Source organism: Triturus cristatus, chromosome 1_1 (genome assembly GCF_964204655.1).
Source record: "Triturus cristatus chromosome 1_1, aTriCri1.1, whole genome shotgun sequence".
NCBI lineage: Eukaryota > Metazoa > Chordata > Amphibia > Caudata > Salamandridae > Triturus > Triturus cristatus.
Genome location: NC_140579.1, coordinates 76,674,447 through 76,700,278, shown reverse-complemented (window position 1 = coordinate 76,700,278; position 25,832 = coordinate 76,674,447). Strand labels below are relative to the sequence as shown.

At 50.9% G+C, this 25,832-nt stretch overlaps 1 protein-coding gene across 6 annotated transcripts in view; it reads left to right on the top strand.

Moving 5' to 3' along the window:
- The window catches only part of LOC146869487 (RNA helicase MOV-10-like), a 567,813-nt gene that overhangs the window by 524,966 nt on the left and 17,015 nt on the right, over positions 1 to 25,832 (top strand). For all 6 annotated transcript variants that reach the window (XM_085654043.1, XM_085654053.1, XM_085654071.1 and 3 more), the window contains one exon: positions 7,443 to 7,564. In XM_085654043.1, the coding sequence (XP_085510169.1) occupies positions 7,443 to 7,564 (122 nt within the window). The remainder of the gene's footprint in view (positions 1 to 7,442; positions 7,565 to 25,832) is intronic.

Below are 25,832 nucleotides of genomic sequence, written 5' to 3'. Positions count from 1 at the left end.
TGGAGCTGCGTCTGACGGTGGTGCACCACCAGCGCCTTGGCGGCCCCCCTGATGGTGGCCTTACCCGCCTCCCAGAGGGTCCCCGCCGATGAGACTGACCCGTCGTTGTCGCCAAAGTACTACACCAACGCGGATCCCACCCCCTTGCAGAGCTTCCGATCCCGGAGAAACCAGGCGTTGAAGCGCCACATCTGACGGGCCCCCTGGGGCGGGGAGCCCAGCCCCAGGAGGACAGGGGAGTGATCGGATATCCCTCTAGGAAGGATTTGGACGTCCTGGATGCCCGCACAATCGGTGGAGGGGACAAAGATAGCGTCGATCCGCGCGTGAGTGTGGTGGGCGGCTGAGGTGTGGGTGTATTGCCGTGTGTGCGGGTGCCAAATACGCCAAGCGTCGCATAAGCCCTGAGCTTCTGCCCACCCCACCAGCTGCTTAGCCCGCGCGGGGCGCCGATACCAGACCAGAGGAATCCAGTGGCGGGGCGGAGACAGCGTTAAAATCCCCACCCACAACAACTGCACCCGGTGGGAGATCAGCCAACATAGATGCGGCCTGGGATAGTGCCCTGGACAACTCAATGGGTGGCGCGTAGAGTGACAGGAAATTGAGCGGCCGACCATCCAGCGTACCGCTGATAGCGATCCCCATCCCCTGGGGGTCTCGGATCACCCGGAAAAAGACAAAGGGGACGGAGCGGCGCAGCAGGATGGCGACTCCCCGAGATCCGCGAGAGTATCCAGAGTGCCACACCCGGTCATACCCTTACCTGGCCAAGAAGGGACACCTCTCACCCAGCAGGTGGGTCTCCTGGAGAAGGAGGACATCGACCTCGGCGCGCTGGGCATACTTAAGGACTGCAGTGCGTTTGAGTCTGTCCAATAATCCGTTCACGTTCCATGACAGAATGCGCACGCGGTCCCTGGAGGTGAGATCACCCATGGGAATGGTAAGAGCAGAGCACTTTAAAGATGGGATGGCAGTGAGAGGCCAGGACCATGGGTCCCACACCGGGGAGGAGCATTGAACTGCGCATGAGGGCGAGCGGCAGTGGGGCATGCGCGGGTGGGTGTGTGGAGAGGCACGGCAATGCACTGAGTGTGGTGTAGTAAAAGACGTTCAAAGAAAGACAAATCCAACCCAAACAAAACATTCCCCCAGAAAGAAACAACCAACAGGCCCCCAACCCCAGGCCCCCACCCCCCACCCTACACTTCGAAAACGGAAGCATCTGTCGCCCGAACAAACCCAACAGGTACAAGACCCCAAGCTTAGATGCTCGGGTATAAGAGCGTAGTGGACCCCTCCAGAGGTACGGATTTCAGTGATACAGCCTAGGTAGTGGCGAGAAAGCATAAGAGTGCAGAGTCCCCTGCTCCCCGCCCTCGAACAGGTCCGTCTCCCCCCGTGGACACCCGGGGCAGACCACACATCACAGGGCAGGACTGCGGGAAAGGTCAGACAAGTCCGACTGTACGGTGAGAGGGACAGGGGATCCCCCCGGCCTGGGCGACAAGCAACGCCGGGGTCCCCCTGCCGCCCTAGACGAAGCGTCGGAGGAGGCCGACGAGCCCCTCACACGTCTCTCAGAAGCGTTGGCGGACCGGGTCCGGATCGTCGCCACTCCTCAGCGCAGCCGGGACTGCGTGCGCTTCCTGCGCCGTGGTCGTCGGGTTACGGGCGCCTCGCGGCCTCGGGACCCCGCAGCGGAGGACACCCCCGCGGGTGGGCGCAGAGGCCGCTCCTCAGTGAGCCAAGTCCAGGCTGCCCGGGGGTATCAAAGAACAGTGTCTTGTCCTGGAAGACAACACGAAGGCGGGCCGGGAACTGGAGCTGGTATTGAAGACCCAGGGAGCGCAGCTTTTGCTTCACATCCATGTAGGAACGGCGCTGCTCCTGGACCTCCCGGGTGTAGTCCGGAAAAACCATAATGGTGTGGTTGTTAAAAGTCAAAGGCCCACGCACTCGTGCCTCCCGCAGGATAGCGTCTCTGTCCCGAAAGTTGAGGATCCGTAGGATAAACGGGCGCGGGGGAGCCCCCACGGGGGGTCTGGCCGCCAGCGACCGGTGCGCCCTCTCCACCACGAACCAAGTCGACAGCCCGGTCTCCGGCATCCAGGACTTGAACCATTGCTCAAGGAAATCATCGGCACGGCCAGACTCCACTCCCTCCCGAAAACCCACCAGGCGAAGGTTGTTGCGACGGGCGCGATTTTCGGCATCTTCTGCCCGCCTGTGCAGTTCCTTGGAGTGGGTGGTGAGCTCCCGGACCTGATCCTGCAGCAAGTGAATGTCGTCCTCCGCCGTCGAGATCCGGGATTCCGCCTCCGTAATGCGGGCTGTGGCGTTGCGGAGATCTTGCCGTAAAAGCGCGACATCAACCTTCACCTCCCCAACCATCCCACCAGGCATCAATGGCCTGGAGGATGACAGTCAGGTCCTTATTCGGGGCCGAGGCCCCCCCCCCGCCCGGAGGGTCCGAGCTGGCGAACTGGTCGATCCGCGTCTGATGAGAAGTGCCCGGCAACTTGGGGCCCTTCTCCTTGCCCATGGCGGACCGATGGAACACAGGCAGACGGCCCCCGCTCAACAACGGGGCAGCCCCCCGCACCAGGCCGGAGAGGGCGATGGGAAAGGAAGGAGCAGGGGGCGCAACCCGGCCACTCCGTTGGATCCGGACCAGATCGCTGTCGCCACGGCGGGGGGGGCCACCAACCAGAATGTCCGCCCGCACTGGTGCCCAACGGTGAACTGTGGGGGGGGGCCACCGGGACGCCGGTGTGATCAAGGCAGCAGGAGGTCAGGGGCCGACAGCCCAACCCCCCCCGAGATCCGGGGGGCAAGACGCGGCTCCAGAGAGGGTACGATGGGGAGACCCCTCTCAGCCAGCCATGTGCCCGAGTTGGGGGGGCAGGTCCCCAGGGGGGCCACCACCGCAGTCCGCGCCGGTCTACATCAAGGGCACAGGAGGGGTCGTCCCACGCCGGCCGCAGCGTCCGCCCCGGGCCGATCCGCCCGCCGACAAGGGCCTCACCACCCCCGGGCAGCGTCCGTCGAGCCTCGCCTCCCCCAGCTCACCTCAGAAGCAGATCAACGGGTCTCAGCTCCTCCGGTCACGGGGCAGCCGCTCTTCGCCTACGCCACCTCCAGATGCAGCCAGCCAGGGAGTCGTCAGGAGAGCACGGCGGGGCGGCCAGGGTGACTCACCCCCCGGGAGGCAGCAGCAACACAAGCCTCACCGCCGCCAAGTAGGTGCCAGGAAGGAGCAGCACGGGCAGCGCGTCCGCCCTCCGGGTCCGCAGCAGCTGGAGAGGATCGTGCGGCCCTCGCCCCTCGTGGTGCGCCGGGGCCTCTCGCAGCGGATGGAGCCGCACAGGGAGCCTGATGGATTCCTCCCGAGCGCCGGCGCGGGCTGCGGGCCGTCCAACTCAGCCCCGGAGGCACCAAGACAGGCCAAACTCGCTCTGAGGGTCGGGTATCGGGACCTCCACACTCGGCGGACAGCGGATCCAGCCTAGGACAGCATCCACGGATGTGGGGCGACTACGAGGGGTCCGGCAGCCAGGAGCCTCACACCGTCGCGGCCATCTTGGCTGGCGCCACCTAGCGCCCCCAACGGGATTACTTTTATGTTGTGATGAGGAAGAATCTTGCCACAAACCCAACAGTTAGTAGCATTGCTTAGCTGGTGTTTCTGATGCAACATTTGAAGAAATGATTTGTTTCTCAGATTTTGCTGGTATCCCTGTTCATGTTGCAGCAAATCAAAATGATGGTCCTCTTTTGCAGCAAGTGATGTAACAGTAATGTTAGGTAAGGAGGCTCCAGGCATTACTTCCTTCACTACCCACATTACAGTGGCGATGATGGCAGCAGTCAAAGTCAGACCAAAGATGCAGATTGTACACCCGTTGCACGTTGTCGCAGCGATCTCCTTCTTCTTAGGCGAGCTCATTTTCATCCGCAAACAACAAAATAGCTGATGCCCTAAGGTCCTGGGCAGGCTTTGGTTTCTTCACTAACGTTGAGACGAGTAGTCACTAAAAGGCATACCCCCCCTTTGCAGTCAGTCTTTAACCACCCAGGACAGTGGCTCAAACAGTCTCTTTTTGCGATGAAATGTCTTTCTTCCTGGATCGAAGCAGATATCTAGATGTACCAAGGATCGTGTGGTCCGGGAAGACTTCCTCAGGTCTTTTAGGTGACACGGCTCATCCTCTCTCGGTGACCAAAATGTCGCAATGATCTGTCAGCACAGCAGGGCTCACAAAGGGAGAGCTTCCCGCACCTGCTGATAAATAGAAGACAAGCTGTCAGTTAACTGGGACAGATAGTCACTCATCAACATGTCTGGGGTACCTAATACTGGTGCAGAACAAAGGGCGTGGCGTAACTGTTTTAAGGCGCTCTGGCACTCATCAGTCCATGGTAGGGGCATCGGAGTGTCTTTAATCAAAAGGGCCCACAAAGTTTTAATAATGTGCGAAAAACTGCCTACAAAAAGAAGTGAGGCCAATCAATGCACGAACATCCTTCTGAGTGCGGGGTAGAGGAGTGTCTAGAATGGTTTGAATACGGTCTGGTGTGAGTGCATGTCGCTCCTTAGAATGGAGGTGATCTAAATAGGTAACCTGCTGTCTACAATATTGCAATTTCTTTCGTGAGACTTTGTGATGATGGGAGGCAAGAAATGATAACAATATCAGTGCTCCTTCTTCACACTAGGTAAGGACGCCAGAGCTGCATCCTCATTGATAAGACAGGCTCTCTCAACCATTGGATAACTGTTATTTAAAATAACAAGCACACCTTCCGGAGAACAACGTTTTGTAGCACGAAAATATTTAAGCATATCGATACCCACAATGTTGTCTGGCGTGTTAGGGGAAAGCAAAAATGGACATGCTGCAGTGAATTTGTCAAGTCCGAATTCAAGTGGCTGTGAAAACGGGCTAGGTGTAGGTGTCCCATTGAATCCCATCGATGTTATCATTGTGCCGGACAGGGGAGCCCTAGGAACCAATTTTTTAGACAGAGCACTACGGGTAGCCCCTGTATTAACCAGAAACCGATCAGTAGATCCCAAGACGTTTGCATCAACATAAGCACCCATTTGATCTACTGGCCCCTCAACCGGTTCCTTACCCCATCCTAGGCATCCCGATGCATAATCGGAATCTGCAAGGGCATCAGCAGAATAATCAGACATTTGATATTGATTTCGTCTATCAAAAGTATTCGAGTAATTTGGTCCTTGTTCAACTGCTTCAAATCTGGGGCAAGCTCCTGTACCTCCCCTGCTTCCTGAATTCCCTGGGTGTCCTCTCATACTTCCCTTTCCCCGCTGGTACTGCTGACCTCGCAGAAGAGGGCCCTCAGAACACCAATGCCCAGTCTCTTTACAATAAGTACACTGATCAGGGGACAAATTTGCTCAAGGGAGAGGGGGCACCCCAGGTGTATACATTGCACGTCCGCCTCTTCCACCTCCCCTAAATGGTGGACCATATACTTGAGCCAACATAACTTTTGTCTTTAATTCCTTAACCTTCTTATCCTCCCTGCCTGTCGCTTCCTGTTCCTGTCGTTCATAATATTGGGCCATAGTCAAAAGGGAAACTGGGGAAGATGTAGTCCAAGAAATCTTGCTGGCCTTTAAGCGACTAGCTATTTCCGGGTAACATACTGGCGACAAATTTGTCAACAAACAAATGCTTACCCGTATCATCGGCCAATGACTGACCACTAAAATCATGGTGGACTTCCTTTAAGTTGAATGTTAAAAAAGCTCACCTGGACCATTACCACCAAGAATCCCCAGCCTAGAGTACTACCAGTGGATTTTTAAGGGTTTGTCCAAGTGGATTGTGAGAATTGAAGTCCCAAACTTTCAGGACCATCTTGGTGCTTCCAGATCCTTGGACTACGTTTTGGGAACTATGGGACCCTCAAAGAAACTTTAGAAAGATGTTCCAGAAGTTTGAAAACGTTTGGAGCAACTTTGAAACAAAGCTCCATAAGTGGACCAACTTTACCTGGCCAGCCAAGCCGTCGACCCTCAATCGCAAGCCGGCCTGCCCACGAGGTTCGTCCTGCTGAAAAGCTCCGTAGGTCCGACTTCCAGAGTTTGAGCAGGAGTTGGTAGAAACCTAAGCTGGCAAACTGTCACTGAATCCAGCCTGGTAAAGAGCATCGAGGGACCCCAGGACAAAAAGCTCAGTGAAAATGTATAAATCTGAACGTAGAAAGGTGACCAGGACCAACCGCAAGAGTCAAGCCACCCACCTTCAACTGTGAGCTGGCCTGGATCTCTGGTTTGTCCCGCTGGAAGGCTCCGTAGGTCTGACTTCCATAAGTTTGGCCGGGAGCTCATTGCAAGGCAAGCCAGCGGGCGAACCCTCACCGAATCCGGACTGGCTGAGAGCTTCGAGGGACCCCAAGAAGAAAAGCTTCAGAAAAGTTTCTAAGTCAGAAGGTTAAAACTTTGACTGAGGCCTACCGCGAGGGGTAGCCGTGCAGGGCTCCATCGCGGTTGGCCTGAAACTTTGACCTTGTCTCGGTCCAGCACGACTAGATGTCCCAATCGGCGCTATATGTTTCTATATGCTATACAGTTCGAAATCTTTAAAAATTCCTATCTCCATTTCCCTACATTGTATTTTGTCATGTTTGGTGTCATTTTGAAGACTACAATATTACCTATTTTTATAAATTGGTTTTGGATTTTTATTGTGTGTTGTCTTAATTGTTTACTGAATTGGTGTTTTTAAATGCTTTACATTCCTGTCTTTGAAGTTCAGCCTCCCTGCTCGCAGTCAAGCTACCAAGGGTTGAGCATGGGAATCATTTTCTGAGACCTATTTTGAGCCCTTTATTGTTTCAGTGGCATTAATAATTCACTTTCTAATAGCGGTTCTACAGCGGATGGCGCATTGCACCGTCCCCTGTAGGACCGCTAAAGTCGCAATAAGGCCCTTAATCTTTAAACACAACTACTATATCACCCCGATGAACACCATGCAGCATGGAAATGGTCTTTGAGAGACATAGATCTTTGATTCTTCAAGTAACATTCAAATTGACTAGGTCTTTTGTTGATGATGATCAGACTTTTTATGAAATCACTGAGTATAAAACGTTGGTGCTCTAACACGTTTGCTTACAGACTACATAAGTCAATACCTACATATTGGTATGAAAGCTTAACATGAAGCGTGGTTTTTATTGTTGATTATAGGCAATGCATATATTCTACTTGCAGTTGAGCAAAACAGAGCTTTTCTGGTGTATGATGGCTCTCATAAGTGGGGTTGTATTATGTAGCCAGTTTTTTTGCATGTTCCTGGCAGCGATCAGAGTACTGTAAATGAGTGGACTTCCCTTGTGTAGCAATGCCTGGAACTTGTGTTGGTTGTATCACATATTTTGAATCTTTTCTTCAACAGATTTCTTAAGTACTGTAGCGATAAAGGAGGTTACACTGGGTTCCCATACCAGGAAGATGACATGGCAGAGGATGATCTTGCAGAACGATTGAGTGCTCTCAATTTAAATACAGAGCCACCAGGTAAAACCTAGTACGTTGTAACATAGTAAACATGCCATCATGTTATTTCATACTGAAGTATTGACTCTTGGTTAACTAACCTCGTTACCTGCCCAGTATCAATAGAGGAGAATTTCACATTGAATTTAAATGGGAGCTGTTTCCATTTTTGGTGTGTACCTAAACTAATAGAGAGTAACCCTTCAAACGGACAAAGGGAACTGGGTTCAAATAACCGGAAAAAAAACTATTGTCCCTCATGTGCTTATTCATTCAATATTGTGGAACACCCCTATTGTTCTTCTATTATCACATTCATGCATACATACTCAATATGCATAAAACCTGTTTTTTGCAAAAGTGTCTCCTCCTTTATTAAAAAATGTTCCTTTTATATTCATGTAACGCTGAATCACAATAATTGATATGTTCGAGGCATATGAGCTGCAGATTACACACTTGTGCATAGATCGCCATCTGGTGTTGGGCCCGGATGTTTGCAGTTTGTTTTTCCTCTTGGAAAGTCTTTGGAAGTCACGAGGTCGGTGACTCCTCCTTTGGATCGTATTGCGCATGGGCTTCGGCTCCATCCTCAGATTGTTTTTTTCCGCCATCGGGCTCGGATGTAATCTTCGCACTCCGGTTCCGAACAGCTTCCAGTTCGACGATCGACACGCAATCCACACCCCAAACCGCGGTATTGTTTCGATCGCGATCTCCCCCACTCGACGCGCCTTCTCATCGGCACAGACCTTCGGTTCCGGTCGTCAACGGCGGCCTTCGGGCCTCTCCAAGCTCCGGTTCTGGCTAATGGAAAGGACTCCATTTAAAAAGTGCCCTCGATGTGGGTCCAAATTTCCCCACACCGATCTCCACGAGGTATGCAACCTCTGCCTCTCCCCTGAACACGAGGCTCGAGACTGTCTGACGAGTAAGTCCTTCCGGTCCAAAAAGACTATTCGGGACCGAAGAGCCAGAAGAACTATGGCGCACTCCTCGACGACGATTCCGGACGTCATCTTCGGAGAAGGCATCGACGCTCCAGAGCATTACACCGACGAGGGCTCGTCAGCGCTTCCGAAGCCGACGACTCAGATGTGGAGGACATCACCCCGGCCAGAGGGTCGTGAGTACTGATCCCCCTCCCCCCCCACACCCCTGCCGGCACCGAAAAAGGCTCCGGTCACACCTTCGCCTCCGGGCCTAGGCAAGACCAATGACACTGCTTCCAACACTGCACCTTCGGGCCCGGTAAAGAAGCCAAGCAAGCCTTCCGGCGGCATGGGCTCGAGCCAGCCTATCGTCGGTGCCGATAACACGCTTCGGCACCGAAAAAGAAGCTGACTTCCATATCGACACCGAGCCCCGCACCGAAGCACCCGGGGTCGAAACACAGCTCTTCGGCACCGACACCACCTTCGGTGCCGACCAAAGCACACAAGGCCACCGACACTTCGAGGCCGAAACCCATCTCGGTGCCGACCAAGCGTCCGGAGGTTCCCAAACCGGTTTCCAAACAACAAACCGGTACAGAAAAGCCTAAAAAGCTAACTGCCCCGACGCCTCCGGCACCGACGGACCGACCAGCCTCACCGGACTTATTTACACCGGATCCCTTGCAAAAAACACTCACCAAGGATCCAAAAACTGGACATTTGACACTCTCTACCAAAAAGAGACATTTGGAGAAGCCTGCTCCACCTCCAAAGAGGAAGGACTCTGCTACCTCTCCGTTCAGAATACCTTCCCCACCTCTTCCACCTCCTTCACCTTCCCCACCTCCGCCTTCTCCACCCCAACCTCATCGTTCTCCCACCCCTTCTCCACACGATGATGATCATGGGGACCCATATGATAACATAGGGGGATGTGCCCCAGGACCTACCCACAGGGGACCCCACCCCTACAGGATCCCCAGACCCATGGGACGATTACAATATCCCGGATATCCCCAACGTCCCACAAGATGATCTTTACCCCTCCAGACCATCTCCACCGGAAGACTCATTGGGGTTCCACCATCTACTGCAAAGACCGGCACACTATCACGGGGTAGACTTGCATACCGACCCCGTGGAGGAAGATTTCCTCCTCGACACATTCGACACCACACATAGGTCTACCTCCATATTACCTATGCTCAAAGGAGTGGTAAAGCATGCGCCAGAAGTTTTTAAGGACCCAGTTAGGGCCAGGGTCATTAACCGGCGCGTCGAGAAAAAATACAAAGCTGCCCCCACAGATCCCTCCTACATCAGAGGGCCAGCTGCACTAGATTCTCTAGTGGTATCCACTGCCCGTAAACGGGCAAATTCCCAGCGTCAGGCGAAGCACCACCACCTGACAGAGTCAAAACTACTGGATGCATCAGGGAAGCTTACTGCGTCACAAGCAGCCAATATGTGGCGTATCGCCAATACTCAAGCGCTATTGGCCAGATATGACAGGGCACATTATGACGAGTAAGAAAGCATAATGCACCACCTCCCTGAAAAATATAAAGCTAGGGCCAACGAACTAATTCAAGAGGGTAAGACTATTACTAACACCTCTATACGTTGTGCCCTAGATGCAGCAGACAGCTTCCAGGGCCATCAATACCAGCGTCCTCCTCCGTCGCCATGCTTGGCTAAGAATATTGGGGTTTAAACCGGAGGTACAAGCCTCCATCCTTAACCATCCCTTTGACCAGGAACATCTATTTGGCCCAAAAGTGGATGAGGCCCTAGAAACAATGAAGAAGGATACGGATACGGTGAAATCCATGGGAGCCTTACAGTCACACCCTCCTAGACGCTCCTTTCGCCGCTCTTCCTTTCGAAGTACGTCTAGAGGCTACTCCTCAGACACTGCGTTCACTTCATACAAATCCCCTACTCAGTCCACCTTCACAAGGGGTTATCAAAGAGGCGGCTATAGGGGGAACAATAATAAAGGCAAAGGCAAAACAAACAACGCCCGCTCTGCCACACCGCCTACACAATGACTTCCCCCCCCCCCCGCGCCCCCCAGACCATTCAACTCCGGTCGGAGGCAGACTCCAACATTTCTTTCCTGTCTGGGCTACCATCACCTCAGACAAAGGGGTAACACAGATAATTCGGTCAGGCTACTGCCTAGAACTAATATCTACCCCCCCAAACATTCCCCCCAGGCAGCGCCCAATGTCACAAGAACATCTAAGCAGGAGGTAATCTCCCTCCTACAGAAACAGGCAATAGAACCCGTTCCTACCAACCAACAAAATATGGGAGTCTACTCCCTATATTTCCTCATACCAAAAAGGGACAAGACTCTGCGACCCATCCTAGATCACCGGCCCCTAAACACATACATATACTCAGACCATTTTCATATGGTGACGCTTCAGCAGGTACTTCCACTCCTCTCCCAAAACGACTTTTTGACCACTTTAGACCTAAAAGACGCTTATTTCCACATTCCAGTGCACAAAGCTCACCGGAAGTACCTCAGATTTGTAGTGGACGGACAACACTACCAATTAAAAGTGCTCCCGTTCGGAGTCACAACAGCGCCAAGGGTATTCACCAAGTGCCTAGCAGTGGTGGCAGCACATTTGCGAAGACAACACATCCACGTCTTCCCATACTTAGACGACTGGCTGATAAAAGCCAGGTCATACAATCAGTGTGTACAACACACGTCCACCACCATTCAACTACTCCACCAACTGGGCTTCACAGTAAACCACCAGAAGTCCCATCTACAACCATCCCACATAAAACAATACCTCGGTGCCACCATAGACACCTCAAGAGCGCTAGCCTACCCCAATCCTGCCAGGATTGCAAGCATTCAAGCTCTACGCACAAAATTCATAGCACAACACTCCCTTCCAGCTCGAGTGTTTATGCAACTAATAGGGATGATGGCCTCTTGCATCTTCATAGTACCTCACGCAAGACTCCAGATGCGTCCTCTCCAAGAGTGCTTAGCACACCAATGGAACCAGGCCCAGGGTCAATTAACAGATCTGGTGTTGGTAGACGGTCGCACCCATCGCTCTCTGCAGTGGTGGAACACCACAAACATTTCCAAAGGTCGATCGTTCCTGGACCCGGTTCCTCAAATAGTACTGACAATGGACGCATCGCTCTCCGGCTGGGGAGCTCATCTACTACATCTCACCACACAGGGCAAGTGGACACCTCAACAAAAGTTACTCCATATCAACCATCTGGAGTTACTAGCAATCTTCTTAGCCCTAAAATCTTTTCAAACCCAAATTTCAGGCAAGGCAGTCCTGATCCGCACAGACAACATGACAGCCATGTATTCTATTCAAAAACAAGGCGGCACACACACTCCACAGCTCTCTCAACTAGCACAGAGCATATGGAGATGGGCAATACCCCAGAAAATCTTTCTCCTAGCTCAGCATGTCCCAGGAGTCCAAAACACAGTGGCAGATCTGCTCAGCAGGCAGACACAACAAATCCACGAGTGGGAGCTTCACCTGCAAGTTCTTCACCCGTACTTTCAAATGTGGTGGCATCCACAGATAGACCTCTTCGCCACCCACGAAGACGCCAAATGCCCAAGCTTCGCCGCCAGATACCCACACCCATTGTCCAAAGGAAATGCGATATAGATGAACTGGTCAGGCAGATTTGCGTACGCTTTTCTGCCTCTCCCACTCATTCCACTAGTGGTGTGCAAACTACAACAACACTCCCTCATACTAATATTGGTAGCTCCAACTTGGGCCAGACAACCGTGGTACACCACACTGCTGGAACTATCTGTAGTACCGCACCAAAAACTACACCTCTCTCCACACCTCTTAACCCAGAACCATGGAGAGATCAAACACCCGGACCCAGCACAGCTCAACCTTGCGATCTGGCTTCTGAAATCCTAGAATTCGGGTACCTAAATCTTCCCCCTGACTGTATGAACATCATCAGAGAAGCTAGAAGACCTACCACTAGAGCGTGCTACGCCGCCAAGTGGAAACGTTTTGTTGTTTATTGCCATAACACCATCAATCCACTGGACGTGTCCATTCAACACATCATAGGCTACTTACTCCACCTACAAAGGTGCAATCTAGCCTATACGTCCATTCGACTACACCTCGCAGCTATTGCAGCTTACCTACAAAACAGGCAACATCTATCACTCTTTAGAGTACCTGCCATTAAAGCCTTCATGGAAGGCCTTAAAAGAATAATTCCCCCCAGAGTGTTACCCTCACCTGTGTGGAACTTAAATATCGTTCTCACAAGGCTAATGGGGCCTCCCTTCGAACCTCTGCACAAATGCGAACTACAATTCCTAACATGGAAAACCGCTTTTCTTGTAGCCATCACTTCCCTTAGAAGGGTCAGTGAGATACAAGCACTTACCATTCAGGAACCTTTTCTCCAAATGCACCACAACAAGGTTGTTCTCCGTACCGACACCAAAATTCCTTCCTAAAGTCGTTTCTCCTTTTCATCTAAACCAAACAGTAGAACTACCAGTATTTTTCCCGCAACCACAGACCGTTGCAGAAAGGGCTCTTCACACACTGGATGTCAAACGAGCATTACTCTACTACATTCAAAGAACACAACCTTTCCGTAAGACCAAACAACTGTTTGTTTGTTTCTCTCCACCACACAAAGGCAACCCCATCTCAAAATCAGGGATAGCTAGGTGGATTGTAAAATGCATTCAAATCTGCTACCATAAAGCAAAGTGAACGCTATCCATTCCCCCGAAAGCCCATTCTACACGAAAAATAGGGGCTTCCATGGCATTCTTAGGGAACATCCCATTAGATGATATCTGCAAAGCAGCTACATGGTCAACACCGCACACTTTCACCAAACACTATTGTGTAGATGTGCAAACTAAGCAACAAGCTAGTGTGGGCCAGGCAGTACTCAAAACATTATTTCCAACCACTGCAACAGATACGGGTGGTCGCCGCTAACGGTGGGTACTGCTATATAATCTATGCACAAGTGTGTAATCTGCAGCTCATATGCCTCGAACAAAATATGCTACTTACCAGTATGCATCTGTTCTTGGCATGTAGCGCTGCAGATCTACACACGCCCACCCGCCTCCCCGGCTACCTGTATCTGTCCCAGTTTATCTTATTTAGATAGCACACACATGGGCATCTTCACTGTTATTACTACGCTCCATCTTTCCCTGCTGGCGAAAAACAATCTGAGGATGGAGCCGAAGCCCATGCGCAATACGATCCAAAGGAGGAGTCACCTACCTCGTGACTTACAAAGACTTTCCAAGAGGAAAAACAAACTGCAAACATCCGGGCCCAACACCAGATGGCGATCTATGCACAAGTGTGTTGATCTGCAGCTCTACATGCCAAGAACAGATGCATACTGGTAAGTAGCATATTCCTTGTATACAGAACCACAGACTCCATATCAATATTTTATAAAAAATGTTAATCGATCAATCTTGTACTGAGATGTAAATCAAAAACTTAAGGTATCCTTTGTCATTCCTCCTACTTGTTGATGAAAAATCACAATATTCCTACACTGATTTTTTTTTTTGTTTGTTTTTTAAACAGTAATCAAACCAATGCTCATACAAATATAGTAAAGCAAAGTGCTTTTACTATATTTGCATGAGCATTGGTTTGATTGACTGTTTTTTTAAAAAATTGCTTGTATGGGATTTTGATAATATGTGAAATGTTTATTTAGAGTTATCCATGTGCAGAGATTCACAGATAAAAATCATTGTACGAATATTGTTTAAAAATCACAAGTGTAAATAGGAGTAACATTTTTTTTGCCCAAAAGATATTTGAATCCGTTTAATGTATGTCAGATAAAGAAAAAACTGTAGTTTGAAATGTGTAGAAACATGCAGAGATATTCTTTCTAGTAATAACTGCGTGCATGCAAAAAATATATACTGCTACAAATATTTATTTTCTGAAGATCAGTGTTCATTTCAGAAAAACCTATCAGAAGCGAAAAATACCAGTGCTCGTTTTTTAGGTTTCGCCTGCACAGCTCTTGGGTTGTGCTTGTGAAATCCATTATTTTAATATATCTTTAAAGGGACTTTTGGTCTGTATGCTTGTCTGATTACTTTCCTCCGTTTCTAATGGTTGTAGCCTGTTCTCCCTTCTGTTTCTTTCATCAGTGTCCTGTGGCCTAGCTACTCATTTCCAACCTTGTTGGTGGTTTGAACTTTATTTCTTTTTGTTAAAGCTGCACACTGTTTACTTTTTAGACACTTAATATTACTATATCTGACTCCTAAACAGGCAGTCAGAGATACATTGCAGTTAAAAGGGGCTTCATTTAAATGCTTTAGCCAGTGCATGGGCACTGTGGCCAAAATCTCTAGGGACCCCACTAAACACAGATTATTGTAAATGTTACTACCAAATTGGCAGTAAAATGTGCAGTTACTTTGCAGGCATTAGGGCCATGATTTCAATGGTGCAACAGGTGCAGTTACATCTGGGACCAAAGCTCTAGGAACCCCTCTAAACACCAAATATTGCTATATTTTACTACTGAACAGGCAGTCATAAATGCAATTATCTTGCAGTTAAAAGGGGCATGATTTTAATGGTGCAGTAGGTGCAGTGGCACCATGGTCAAAAGTTCTAGAGACCACACTAAACACAGATTATTACTAAATGTTACCACTAAACAGGCAGTCATAAGTGCAGTTATCTAGCAGGCATTACGGTCATGATTTGAATTGTGCATCAGGTGCTGTGGCACCGGGACCAAAAGCTCTAGGCACCCCGATAAACACTGATTATTGCTATATTTTACAACTGAACAGGCAGTCACAATTGGTAATCTTGCAGGCTCTAGGGTCATGATTTAAATAGTGCAGCAGGTGCAGTGGCACTGGGGCCAAAAGTCGTCAGAACTCCTGTGATCACCAAATATTGCTGTATTTAACTAAGCAGGCAGTCACGTGCAGTTAGCTTGCAGGCAGTAGGGGTCATGATTTGAATGGTGCAGCAGGTGCAATTACACTGGGCCCCAAAGCTCTAGGAACAGCTCTATTCCCAAAATGTTACTACTAAATGGTCAGCCACAAGTGGAGTTACATTGCAGGCAATAGGGTAATGTTTTGAATGGTGCAGCAGGTGTAGTGGCACCAGCCCTAGAAACTGTCAGAACTTCACTAAACACAGAATATTGCTATATTTTACTACTAAACAGGCCGTCACAAATGCAGCTATCTTGCAGGCACTATGGCCATGATTTAAATGGCTCAGCAGGTGGAGTTGCACCAGGACCACATGTTGTCCCCTGGCTGCACGCATTCAAAACATGCTTGTTTAACTCTGTTTCAGTTGGTGGAACTTTTAACACATTTTCACATTCTTTGTGATATTGTTCCACTATCAAAATTGCATTTTTTTTTTCTGTCATGTTTGTTGTTGGCGCATTATGTAGCATAAGCCCGAATTGAGTGATTGCAGTGCTTAACATGAGCACCCTCTGTGGTGCTCTGAAGGGATGTTTTAACTGCCTTTATCTGTTGGGACAGTTCTGTATAACATTAGAGCGCCAGACAACTGCAGCAGAGTCTTGGATTGTAAGCATTGTCATCTGCCTGTAAAAGTATTCCTCGAGTTGGGGGGGCGGAGCTTGCTCGTGATCAAGATGGCCACTTGAGCTGCGAGTTCCGATACACCGTGGAACTACCATTCAATTATCCGACAACTACACGCATTAAATTGAGCCTCAAAGCGCGTCCCGGTTACCGGAAGAGATCCGGAAAGTACAGTGCCGATCCCAGTCCTGGTGCGATCGTTCATTGCGAAGCTGCGGAAGACTGCATGTGACGGCCTAGCCGGTCCGAGATCCCCTGGTGGTGCGGCGCGGTGACCCGCACTCCGGTGCTTGGGAGTGCAACGCTTCTGGACCTGATTTGAGGTGACGGCGCTGGTGACAAACCCCCGCCCCGAGGCGTGCGGAGCAGTTCTCGGACCGAGAATTTACCTGGAGAGCAGGGCCTCCATCTGTGGCGGAAGAGCGCCGTAGCGGCACAAATACAGGGCGCTCGCTGAGCTGCAACAAAGTAGCGGAGACCAGGTGAGAAGACTGGCGAAAGAACGCCCGCCTGGTGTTGCATGTCTGGGCGCCTGGTGCCTTACCGTAACCGGAGTCAACTGAGGGGGACAGAATTAGATTCCCGGCTCCCCCGCGGGGCTGCGACTTAATGGCTTGAAGCGACCTGCTCCGCCATTACGATCCTGAGCGTTGGGGCTACCTCTGTGCGGCCGCATCACCAGTGAGCGCTTAGGCCAGTGAGTGCCACATCTCGAGTGGGTGCTCCACGCAATCGAGGGGGTGACACCCAGAAGGGTTGGCCTGCGTCTGTGCGGCGAGGGATCGTCACGCATCCACCTCGGGCAGTCCCTAAAGCCTGGAAAGCTGGGGCGGGCCTCCACCCGGCGCTGCCTGCCCGGTCCCGCGCTGTAGTGGCAGGTGAACGCGGCCTCGCTGGGGTTATCTGCTAGGAGCACAGCTATGGGTTGCTGCCAGATGGTCTTCCCCCCACCTCCCCCCCACCCCCATGGTTCACTAGTAGGAGCGGCCACACGGAGACAACCAGGTACCCACCTTACCACTGGAGTCGAAGGGTGGTGAGGGTGCGGAGGAGGTGTTGGCGCTTGACTGTGGGGGCCGGTGGTTCGACATTGAGGAGTCCGCATCCTTATACACGCTTGTGCCGAGATTGCCCACGGAGCAGGCCTGATCAAACGACGCAGGCTTGAGACATAGCTCACAGGTGCGAGGATATATCCGGTCTGCTGAGTAATACCACGGCAACCTTATAGAGTCCTGAGGAGGCTATATCTGGACACGCGGACCACTATAACTGCGCCTCAAGCCTGACTTGCGCCCTGCAGCTTGCGTAGCGGTGCTTGGAAACGACTAGAATGGGAAGAACAGACAGGTCTCAGCCGAAGCTCTTGTTCCATCAAAAGCCATCGAAGTCTCATGACACCACCACTGAAGACGAGGCCAGCATGCATGGACACTCTGCTGAGGAGACACACCAGGACATTCGGGGCATGCTGATCGCAATGGAGAAGTTTGCAGAGTGGTATCACCTCGCTGGGCACTAAGATGGATGCCCTGTCCTATAGAATGGATCGCATGGTGGAAAGACTAGATGAGCACGTTGAGCGTCTCGATGTGTCCGAGCGCAGGATTACTGAGATGGAATGGTCGCAAACCACCCTGGACGCCGAGCATAAGCAACTAGACAGAGTGAGGAGGGTCCTGCAAGATAAAACAGAGGATTTAGAAGCGCGCTCACCACGCTGTAATCTCCGAATCACAGGACTTCCGGAAAATACCCCCACAGGCAACATGGAACTATTCATAGAAAAACTCCTCATATCTCTACTAGTTGACGATGTCTTCTCATCCATGTTTGTGGTGGAAAGGACACATTGCTCCCTGGGTCTGCGCCCGCCTCTGGGGACTCACGCCAGAGTACCGCCTGCAGACAATGAGTATCATGCTAGGACTGGGCTGGGTATCGGGATTGTTGTGATTCGTGTCCTGTAATTCAGAGATGCAGACCGTAACAAGTAGTTGGGCAGTTGGGGGCATAGGAGAGAAGTTTGGGAACTAGTACAGGTGGTAACATGTTGTCACTGCGGTGTCCCCCCTCTCCACGAGGGCTATTGGGGGGGTGGAGGGCCACCCACATGATCTTGTTGGGCGTCTGCATTTGAGGATCTCTTATGGGGAATCTTGGACTGATTTAGCATATCCTAGCCCCTACCTGCTTGTTGGGTGCCCAGGCATATACGATATGGACCCCCTGCCATTTGAGGACTCGGTGGTTCATCCAGACATGTAGTTGTACACTATGGTTTAGACGGTGTGTGGGGCGAGGCTCTACATGGGCTAGGCAGTTTTTTCCTATAAGCTAGCGAGCAACATCCGCCCATGCGTGAATCACACCAGGGGAAAGTTTAGTCACGTTAACTAGTTGGGGGGAGGTGGGCAGCATGCCATTGGGGTAACTGCATTGAGTTTGTTGTGTGGTGGGATGGGTTGTTTGGGGAGTGTTGGGGGTGCTTTCCATCAGGCCACAGTTGGGGGGGACCTGATGTGGGTGGGGGGAGGGACGTTTTTGAGACTCAGACTATGGGATATTCAATCATGGTTGTTCACATGTGATATGTTCTTGGAATGTGATACTTCACATTGCGACATGGCAACACACACTGACAACATGACGCACTCTCCTGTAGGTAATAGGGCTACCGGGACGGATACTATTAGAACATTAACATGGAATGTTAGGGAGCTAAACGATCACAGAAAGGTTTGTAAAGTCCTTTCGTTTCTGACACGACATGTGAAAGACATCGCATTACTACAGGAGACCCATCTCCCACCCAACTTAACTATGTTACGTAGCAGAGGGTTACATGGCAAGATACACAACGCAGGATTCACCACACACGCACGTGGAGTCCTCACTTGGGTCAATCCAAAATCCTCGCTCACGCTTATCCCTGTGTTTTTTTATACTAATGTGGGCTCTGTAGAGGATTACCAAGTGGTCTGGGAGACCTTTAAGGTCTAGATTAGAGGGTTCACGATATCAAAGCACTCTGGTGTACTTCGCTCCATGCGTAAACGGCTGTCTGACCTTGAAGGGAAAATCAGCACGTTAGAGAGGCGACTATTGATAGATCCAAGGGACTTTGTCAAGACGGAACTTTCGGAACTGCTGGAGTCATACCACACAACAGCGGATGACGAAATTAAGCATATGGGCAAATACACCACAGCTCGCAGGTATAGTGAGAGCGAAAGACCGGGGTCTGTCCTGGCCCAATTGATTAGGGAAAAAAAGGGATAAGATAATAGTGGCTGAGGTTAGATCTGCGGAAGGAGAGCTCTTAACGGAGGTCTCTGATGTGGCGGACAGATTCCACCAATATTATACTGACTTGTATTCCACACGTAGTGCGACTTCAGATGATGAGATACTAGACTACTTATCACACATACGACTTCCGTGGCTTACCAACATGCACAGGGAGTTCCTCATGAGACCAATAGAACATGACGAAATCCTACTGGCTCTTTCTGGTATGCGAGCGGGTAGTGCCCCTGAGTCTGATGGGCTTACAGTCTCTTTCTACAGGGCTTTTCTCGACCAACTATTGCCGCAGCTGACCACCCTGTTCGACGATGTGTGTCACGGGCACAATGCCACCCTCAATGACCGAGGCGGTTATAGTTGCGTTACTCAAACCTGGCAAACCTCCGGAGGAATGTGCCTCTTACCGCCCGCTGTCATTGCTAAATGTTGACACGAAAATCTTCGCCAAAATTTTAGCAAATCGACTGGTCCCCTTGGTCCCGCTGTTGGTCGCGCCAGAGCAAGCCGGATTCGTCCCAGGCAGGAACTTGACATACAACCTGCACATGGTTTTCGGGGCATTACAGCACACTAGGCCGGAAACGTCAGCAATAGCAGTCTTTCTTTTTTTTTTTTTGTTAAATATTTTTATTTGCATTTTCAACCAAACAACCAACGTGTTACAGATGGTCACTCTCGCACCCAAATACCCTCCCCCTCCCCCGCCTGCCTCCCATAGCCTCTTGTCCATAACATAAACCCACCAAAGAATCAGCTCTGGAGCCGGTGACCTATTTGGGAGTCTACTCCCCGCTCCGCCTGTCCTCCCCCATAGTCTATTACACACGTTCCATAGCACTCCGTGTTCGACCGCAGTAAGTTTCGAAGAGGCCCACCCTTTGCTATTCAGGGTCCAAACCCCCATCCAGACCATGATACTTCATGATACTTCCTCCATTTCCCCCGTACCTTATGGAACTTCTGGGGGCACCCCCTCGCTGTATATGCAACCCTTTCTGCCTCCATGTAGAGGTCCATTCCCCGTCTCCATTCATCCAGCTGTGGGGGAAGCGCTGCCCCCATGCACAAGCCACATCCCCTTTCACCACCACTAATGCTAATAATGCAAAGATAAGTTGTCAGCAGTCTTTCTTGATATAGAGAAGGCATTCGACTCTGTTGAATGGCCCTTCATGACGCAGGTTTGGACTAGGATGGGTGTCAGCCCTACCTTTTTACAATTGCTAGGCACGCTTTGTAACCTATGGCCAGGATTAAGATAGGAAATATAGTCACCGAGCCCATACGTATCACGAGAGGCACACAACAAGGTTGTCCCTTATCTCCGTTGCTATATGCGCTGGTAGCGGAGCCGCTTGCGTCCGCGCTCCGAGAGTACCATCAGCACCGAGGTCTCAACTATCCACACTATAACATTATACTTTCTACCTACGCAGATGACACCCTTCTGTATGTTAGAAACCTGGCTACAGTCTTGCGAGATGTGGTCCGTTTTGGCGCTTTGTCTGGTCTCCAAGTAAATTGGCCCAAATCCATTATCTTCCCGCTTACTACTAACACCCCCCCGCATAGTCCCAGAGTACCCTCTGCATTGTACTACAGAGGCGGTGAGGTACTTGGGCGTTAGAGTACACACAGATCCTGACATATTGTTCAGAGAGAACTACGGTGTTACTTATAGTAAGCTTGAAGATGATGTTGAACGGTGGATAAAACTTCCACTATCCCTACTGGGAAGGATATCCATAATGAAAATGGTGGTGCTGCCGTGCCTTCTGTTTCTGTTTACTAATATCCCAATGGTCCTACCAAGGGTTTTCTTTAGTCGCTTCACTACGTTAATGCTTAAGCTAGCTTGGGCGGGTAAGCAGCCGCGGGTTAATTGGCAGATATTAGTTTTACCGTACCATCTGGGAGGACTGGGTGCACCGGACTTTGAGTTATACTACAGGGCCGCACAGAGTGCTCATGCATATTATTGGATGCACGGCTCTCCGGACATCCCCTACCTCTGTATAGAGAGGGGAAGTTGCTTCACCACTTCCGCTGTCCGCATTACTGTTTAAGGATGTGGACAGACTGACAGGAATATTAGACTCTATCAACTCCACGGCGCATGCTTGGCATCACCTTCTACAACGACAAGCATGCGTAATACTATATTTGCCGCAGACCCCATTAGATTTGTGCATATGGCTCACGCCCTATTTATTTATTTATTTGTAAAGCGCCAGAATCGACCCCCCGAAGGGATATCTCTGTGCTCGGACGGGCAGCGTGTAGAGAACTGTCTGCAAAGATGAAGGGGTTTTATTGGCATTCAACTTCCTGGGCTTCAAGACGGTGGGCAATTTATTTATAGATGGAACAGCGAAAGCTTGGGAAGATATTCCCCCACTGAGACGGTACCCACTCTACTGACTAGGTTCCAATTTCATAGAGTGCGCAGGGCGTTGAGGACGGTTTTAGGAGACGACTACTTGGAACCACCGGAATTGTTGGCCTTAACGCAAATTATACGTGCTAAATCCCCAAAACGTATAGTGTCCACGATTTACAACACGTCAATGGCATATAGAGCTAATCACTACACTAAAGCGCGTCTGGCTTGGCAGTGCGATCTTAACATAGATATAACAGATGAAATGTGGGCCTACTGCTGTACCAGCACCAAACGTATTACACTTAATGGGGGACATAGGCATGTCCACTTCAAATACCTTAACCGGTTATATTACACCCCTGAGAGGCTACATCGGTATGGCCTCCGGGAAGACCCAAGATGCGACCGTTGTAAAGCACAGCCGGTGGACTTCCTTCACTTGTCCAGGACATGCCCGGGAATCTCTGCCTTTTGGGGGGAGGTCTTTAAAGAGCTAGGGTAAATCACCAAGCTACCTTTGGTACCGGACCCAGGGTTGGCCCTCCTAGGATACTCTAGGCCTATTGCGAAGGGGGTCAGACGTTTGGTGGGTATGGGTCTACTGATGGTCAGGCGTAGGGCCACCCTTAACTGGTTCCGTGGCCCAGTACCAACGATCACACAATGGTCCCGTGATATGACATATTGCTGCACGCAAACCGAACTCTACAGTGATTTACTCCCTCCGCGTAACAGACCCCAAAATTTCTGGGAGTTGTACAAAACGTACTCATGGGTAGCATCCACTGACGAGGCCACAACACAAGACTGAACACAGTATCAGGGGACCGTGCTACTTACCCAAGCCAGAGTCCCAGATAACTTTGATGTAACCCACACTACAGCTTACCGGGGCGATGAGTTGCAACTGTTGGCGTGGTGTTGGAGGGAGAGTTGTGTTAGCCAAAGCTGGTATCTGACTAGAAGTATGTGTGGTTAGACGATTTTCACAGGAACGTACGAATTATACGCTGTCAACTTTATTCTTGGATTTGTATGCTTCACGAACGCACCATATACTCAAGTTCTTCTGAGTCTCGCTTTTGATTTTATTATAAAAAACATTAAATTAATAATATAAAAAAGTAAAAAAAGTATTCCTCGAGTTTTGTGATTGCTGCCTGTTCCTTCTACTGGACGGTAAGGGAGGCTGTATAGTTTCAAGAGCAGTGAATTTGAAAATTCCAGCTGCTGGGCATTGTTGTCGCACTGTTTCAAAGCTTATCTTTGTGAGCAAGTGTGTTTGGTGACTGTATGGGATTTGTGTTGCTGTTCTTTTTTTCGGAAGGTATCTATTTTGGAATATTTTTACATTTAAAAAAAACTAATTTTGTTTCTTCTTTGGTGTGAGTTCACCTTTTTAACACCGAGTGTATAGCTTACTAGGCAGGTATGTGGTAAGACTGACTTTTTATATTGTCCCAGCACCACAAACATGTTGTATTGTTTGCCGTATTTTCCAATGGCCATATGAATAAAGAACGTGATAATTGGGCGATACTCTGTCAACTGAAGCGGGAGTAATTTCCTAATAGTGAGAATTTTTTCTGTGGATGTATTTGCATTCTTTCAAAATGTGGTATTTTAGCATAATAATTGATAAAAAAGGGTTTGAGTTGTTCTAAGAAATGTAAACAACCTCCTGTATTTTCATTTTTATATAACATAAGGATACCAACTGCAAAGTGCAGTAATCTAGTAGGCATTAGGGTATAGTGCAGCAGATGCAGTGACACAGGGACAAATGCCTTGGGGAAAAAAACAGTATTTGTTACAATATCCAAACTTTATAGTTTATTGCGCAATAATTGAAAATGTTAGTGTACGGTTCAAATAAAGAAAAAATGTGAACCCTAAGTAAAACAATATCTGAAAGAGACACGTTAGTGATAGATTCCTTACCTTAGAATATCCCCAGGCATCAGACTGGATCCGGAAAGTCTTTTCGTAGCAGCACCCCTGCGCGTCAGTAGGTGGTGTTGTGCGGCTCCGTGTCCGTCACTGGTGTCGTATGCGCCGATGACGTCACGGAGCCTACTTAGGCGCCACCCATGCGCGCTGACGTCAGTTCTTTTTTTCCCTGCCAGCAAGCGAAGATCCGGTTAGAGCACGTACCTTAGTCACTTTTTGACTACACTTTAGAGACTTTTGTCTCCCTTTTTCTCCTTGGTGCACGTAGGGATGCCTAGATTTAAGTCTTGTGTGGCCTGCCGTCGCAATATGTCGGTGGCGTCCCCCGCGATGTTTGCCTCTACTGCCTGGAGAGCGACCACCACTCCCGGTCCTGCCGGGACTGTCGGGCCATGGCCCCAAAGTCCTTGAGGGAGCGGCGCCGGAAGCTGCTGGAGGTCTGGCACTCGTCCCAATGCCGTTCCAGATCCAGGGACCATTCCCGGGAACGCTCGCGGGGCCGCAGTCTTTCCTCGGGCTCCAAGTCTTCGCCCTTGGATTCCATTAAGCGATGACATAAAAAGAAGTCGATGAAGCATGTTCGCTCTCCGACGTCCCCCTGTCGGTCCTCGGATGTGGACGAGGGGGACAGGGGTTCTGACCCTGTGGCTCCTTTGGAGCCTGGGAGTAGCACGGCTTACCCGGGTCCGTCGGCGACTCCTGAACCGGTGCAAGAATTTCTTGCCACCATGGACTGCCTTTTTAGGCCTCTGGCTCCCCGCGGTCCCATGTCCAGATCCTGTTGGGCCGTCGGCACCGCCGGTGGATCCAGCTTTGGTGCCACAGGATCCTGGGCCGTTGGCTCCAACCCCAGCGCCACGAGGTCCAGCACTGCCGGCTCCGGCCACAGCGCCACCCTCGGCTCCGGCGCCGCAGTGGGTGCCGTTTGTACGGCCCTTGCCCCGGTTCCAGGACCATTTCGTTCCTACCTGGGATCCGCATCCCATGGGATGCGGCACCGGCTCAGCCCCGGCCGGCGCCGTTCACAGCGCCGTATGTTCCTTCTCCGGATCCAGCTCTGCCGCCGCGGTCTGTTCCCCATGGGTGGATGACTTGGAGGACGCCGGCGACCTCGATGTCTCTTCTGACCCGGGGTTTGCCTCTCCCCGCCTACCATGAAGGAGGGCGCCTCCTACACGATGGTGCTCCGTCGGGAAGCTGAGGTCCTCAACCTCGATCTTCCTACGGTGGCCCTCAAGACTAATCATCTCACTAAGGTGCTCCAGATGGCGTCCACTTCGTCGGAGCCCCTGCTTCCCTTTAATGACGCCATCACTGACGTCTTGTTGGGCACTTGGTCGAGACCGGCCACAGGGGACCCTGTGGATAAGAATGTCGCCAGGCGGCACCGCCCAGCACCTGGTGACCCCGCGTTTCTGACCACTCATCCTACGCCTGAGAGCCTGGTCATCCAAGCCTCGACGTCGCAGAGTGCCTTTCCCACGGCTCCGCCGGATAAGGACTCGTAAGAAGCTGGAACAGTTCGGAAAGCGGTTGTTCTCTTCGGCCAGCTTGGGGCTGCGGTTGGTGAGCACCGCCTGCTTATTGGGCCACCATTCCCACACGGTGTGGGATATGGTTGCTCAGGTGTTGCCTCAGTGTCCTGATGAGGTCCACGCTGTGCTGTCCCAAGCAGTTGCAGAGGGTAAGGATGCGGCTAAGTTCGCCATTAGGTGTGTTATGGACACCGCTGACTCACTGGGCAGGGGGATTTCTACGACTGTGGTGCTTCGTCGCCACGCCTGGCTGAGATCCACCGGGTTCTCGCCTGATGTCCAGAGCTCACTCATGGACATGCCCTTTGATGGCACTCGCCTGTTTGGTGATAAGGCCGACAGTGCACTGGAGCGTTTTAAGGACTCGCGCAGCCCCGGCCAAGTCCTAGGGTCTTTCCGCAAAAAGCCCGTCAACTCCTGGGTTTCGTTCCTTTGGTGGCCACGGCAGAGGCACCCAGGCGCGTTCCTTCAGCAAGTCTGTGCAGAACCAGCCTCAGCGCGGCCGCAGACGTGGCTTCCGCAGGGGCGG